Below are 3,851 nucleotides of genomic sequence, written 5' to 3' on the forward strand. Positions count from 1 at the left end.
ACGTACTTATGCATTATTCCTTGAGGAACGCCTTGAATGCTTCAGGGTTTTAAAATATGATACTGAAGCAGAACGTCTTCCTAAATCTACCCCAGGGCAGGATAAGGTATCAGTCTTTCGTTTATTCTCTCTTTCGTTTCATTTGTGTTCCTATCTCTTTTTCTTTTCTGATGGTTTCGGTTTTGCATATTGCGGGATGGCCAGGGGTACAGTAGAACCAGGGATTTAGATGGTGAAGAACTCTTGGAACAGTTGCCAGCTTTGCAGCAGCTTCTATATCGTCTCATTGGTTGCAGGGTACTGTTTCTGATCTTATTTGTTTCTCTTGTTGATATTATGTTGCGGCACTTGATGATCAATCGACTGTCTTATCCCTTTGTTTCTTTTTTTTCAGCCAGAAGGCGCTGCTAACCACAATCATGTTATACAATATGCACTTGCTCTGGTACGTAACAATGTCTTGCTCTGCAAAAGCTTTCTGCTCCATATGGAAAAATAACGCTTGAAAATTTCTAAACTTTTTATTTTATCGTATGATAGGTGTTGAAAGAGAGTTTTAAAGTCTATTGTGCTATCAATGATGGAATCATCAATCTCATTGACAAGGTAGGTCTAGTTTGTCTACCATCATAGTTATTACGTCTCTCTATCTGCCTTCCTTTTTCCCCTGCTTACTTTGTATGTATATATGTATTACAGTTCTTTGAAATGCCAAAACATGAAGCCATCAATTCCCTTGATATATACAAGCGTGCGGGTCAGCAGGTGTGTTGTTGGACTGTATTTGTTGGTATATATTTTCACTTGTCACACTTTTTTGTATGACAGGATAAATGTTTTTTTTTTCAGGCACGAAGCCTTTCTGATTTCTATGAAGCCTGCAAAGGATTGGAACTTGCGAGGAATTTTCAGTTTCCTGTTCTTAGAGAGGTACTACCGAATGAGATAACTTCTGATAAAGTTAGTTGACAGCCATTGCTTGTTTCTATTACTTAATACATTATTTTATGTTATTTTCTCAGCCTCCACAATCTTTTCTGACAACAATGGAGGAGTATATTAAAGAAGCACCACGAGTTGTTGATGTCCCAGCGGAACCACTGGTATCTATGCCTATTTCCCATATTAATGATCCAATATTTTTGGTCTTTTGGCCTTCTTTCTTTTTCTTTGTCTTATGTGCTAACGGAGTTTTCTACATTCAGCTTCTAACGTATAGGCCGGATGATGGACTGACTGCCGAAGATACTGAACCGTCGCATGAAGAACGTGAAATGTTACCTTCAGAGGATGTCGTTGTTGCTTCTGAAGAGACAGAACCTTCTCCCCCGCCTCCTCCTTCAGCCAACACTCAGATCTTCATTGATACTGATGATCTACTGGTGAAAATTCTATGATGATTACTTAATAATTTTAGTATCAATTTTGGTTTCTACTGTGATTTTTATGTCTCAAGTTCTCTTTGTTCAACTTTGACCACAGGGTCTGAACAGTGGTACTCCTGATGCATCTGTGATCGAAGACCAAAATGCACTTGCTTTAGCCATTATTTCAACTGATGGTAAGCTTTCTTGTTAGACCATCTGCCAGTCTGGAGAGAGTGTTACTGTATTTTCTTTTTTCATTTCGTAACGCATTTCTGTTCTCTCTATTTCCAGTTAATCCTTCAACGCCTCGTTTTGGTCAAGCAAATGATTACGATCCTACAGGATGGGAGCTTGCTTTGGTGACGGCACCCAGCAGAGATATCTCTGCAGCGACCGAGAGGAAATTGGTAAGTATTATTTCCTTTTGTTATTCATAATGCCATATGATTCAAACAGTAGATCACACAAATTAACGCCAGTTAGTAGTTGGTAGCCCAATTTATAAATCCTTAGACTAGGAACCATGTTATTAACAAACTAGTAATGAAAGAGTCATCACATGCAATGTATTATCGAAATTGTAACCTTGAGACAAGGAACTTCATTGTTGACAAAAAAAAAAAAATGAACCGTGAGGATGGGAAGGAAGTTCATTGTTGTTCTAGGTTACTGGTTAGTGTGTAAGGCTGTAGGCTTATGTTGAAAAAACCATATAATTTGTGCAATAAAAATGTTTTAGGCTGGAGGGTTAGACACGCTTACACTTAGCAGTCTATACGATGATGGAGCCTACATAGCTTCCCAACGCCCAGCGTACGGTGCACCAGCTCCCAATCCTTTTGCGTCCCATGACCCATTTGCGTCGTTCAATGGCACAACTCCCCCACCTCAGCAGCAGCCAGCGGTGAACAACCCCTTTGGTGCGTACCAGCCGACGTATCAGCATCAGCCCCAGCCAACGTATCAGCATCAGTCCAACCCTCCTCCTACCAACAATAGTAATCCATTTGGAAATTTCGGGGAATTCCCGGTAAACCCGGTGTCACAGCAGCCAAATACCACGGGTTATGGTGATTTTGCGGTAAACCAACATAACAACCCATTCCACAGCACAGGCCTCCTGTGATCATGTTTTCTCTATTTACGTATGTATCTTTGATTGGTTTTGGTTGGAGGGAAAGGAGAGAGAGATGGAGGGAATTGGTTTTATTTGTGAGTAATAGAGTCACATGATTGGTTTGATGATCTCTGTTTTTTTATTGTTTGTAGAAATATAAAAATGTCTGGGATATATATATATATATATATATGCATATATGAGTTAAAATCCCCCCTACACTCTAATTACATACTTAAAAAGTATTTATCTTCTTCAAGTTATATTTTGTGTGCTCTATCATCAGAGAGCAAATGTTTGAGTTCTAAATGGGCCTTATCGACTTCATTACTTTTAGTCTTACAAACCGAAATAAGGTGTCTCTCTCGTCTTAGGTTCTCAATCCTTTTTCGTCCTTTGCACGAGCCATTGATATATCAACACGTGTCGACTTTTAACAAGCCGCGAATCATCGAATAATTGGCCCCAAATGGTTTTGTTTATTCTTCGATCCGATAATAAAGTTAAAAGATTAGGGAGAATAGGGTAAATTCTCAAAAGGAGTGTGAGTTATCACCTTTAAGCCACGTCAGCGATCCGGCGAGGTGTTATTCGGATCGATGCATAGCCGTCAGATCATAAATCGAGTTCCGCATACCCTAACCGTAGGATGAGATAGAAAACCACATTAACCAATTAATTTAATTTTGTTATTTAAAATCCCTAAAGAAGCCACACAGTTTCTTTGCTCCACCGCAACAGTACACCACTCCCTCCTCTCTCTCTCTGTCTATCTATCTCTCTCATGTCGACGGCGGAGAACGAAATCGATCTTCAACAGAATGATCCAATGGCCTTCTCTCTCCCTCCGTATCCTAAGGTATAATATCTCTCACTCAGATTTTGATTCTCATTTGTTTAATGGCGAACCCTTCTCTCCTTTTCCTAGTAGATCTGAGAGATTCTTCTCCTTTGTTACTTGAATTAGATGATAATGGACGCGATTGAAGCATCAAACGACCCGAACGGATGCAACAAAACGGCGATATCGAAACACATCGAATCGACTCAGATCACTCTGCCTCCGTCGCACAACACGCTTCTCAATTACCACCTCAACCATATGAAACAAACAGGCCAGCTCGTGATTGTCAAAAACAATTACATGAAACCAAATCCAAACGGTCCTCCCAAGCGCGGCCGTGGCCGTCCTCCCAAACCTAAACCCGATGTCGATCCTAGCCACGCGGCCGCTGTTCCTGCTCCGCCTGCTTCTCCGCCGAGGCCTCGCGGTCGTCCTCCCAAATCCAAAGAGTCTCAATCAGAGACTAAAGCGAAGGCGGCACCGAGTGGTTCCGGGAGGCCACGTGGACGACCACCGAAGAAGC

General features: G+C 41.2%; 2 protein-coding genes across 2 annotated transcripts in view; both read left to right on the top strand.

Moving 5' to 3' along the window:
- The window catches only part of LOC104710086 (putative clathrin assembly protein At2g01600), a 4,172-nt gene extending 1,497 nt beyond the window's left edge, over positions 1-2,675 (top strand). Inside the window, exons 5-15 of the mRNA XM_010426630.2 lie at positions 1-106; positions 205-297; positions 395-445; positions 541-606; positions 700-765; positions 850-930; positions 1,023-1,103; positions 1,206-1,382; positions 1,483-1,561; positions 1,659-1,774; positions 2,107-2,675. The exon at positions 1-106 is cut by the window's left edge and continues 6 nt beyond it. Coding sequence (XP_010424932.1) covers positions 1-106; positions 205-297; positions 395-445; positions 541-606; positions 700-765; positions 850-930; positions 1,023-1,103; positions 1,206-1,382; positions 1,483-1,561; positions 1,659-1,774; positions 2,107-2,493 — 1,303 coding nt within the window. The 3' untranslated portion in view covers positions 2,494-2,675. The remainder of the gene's footprint in view (positions 107-204; positions 298-394; positions 446-540; positions 607-699; positions 766-849; positions 931-1,022; positions 1,104-1,205; positions 1,383-1,482; positions 1,562-1,658; positions 1,775-2,106) is intronic.
- The window catches only part of LOC104714871 (putative clathrin assembly protein At2g01600), a 7,913-nt gene continuing 7,330 nt past the window's right edge, over positions 3,269-3,851 (top strand). The window contains exons 1-2 of the mRNA XM_010426629.2: positions 3,269-3,343; positions 3,452-3,802. Of these exons, the coding sequence (XP_010424931.2) occupies positions 3,269-3,343; positions 3,452-3,802 (426 nt within the window). The remainder of the gene's footprint in view (positions 3,344-3,451; positions 3,803-3,851) is intronic.

This window comes from Camelina sativa, chromosome 9 (genome assembly GCF_000633955.1).
Source record: "Camelina sativa cultivar DH55 chromosome 9, Cs, whole genome shotgun sequence".
Taxonomy (NCBI): Eukaryota; Viridiplantae; Streptophyta; class Magnoliopsida; order Brassicales; family Brassicaceae; genus Camelina; species Camelina sativa.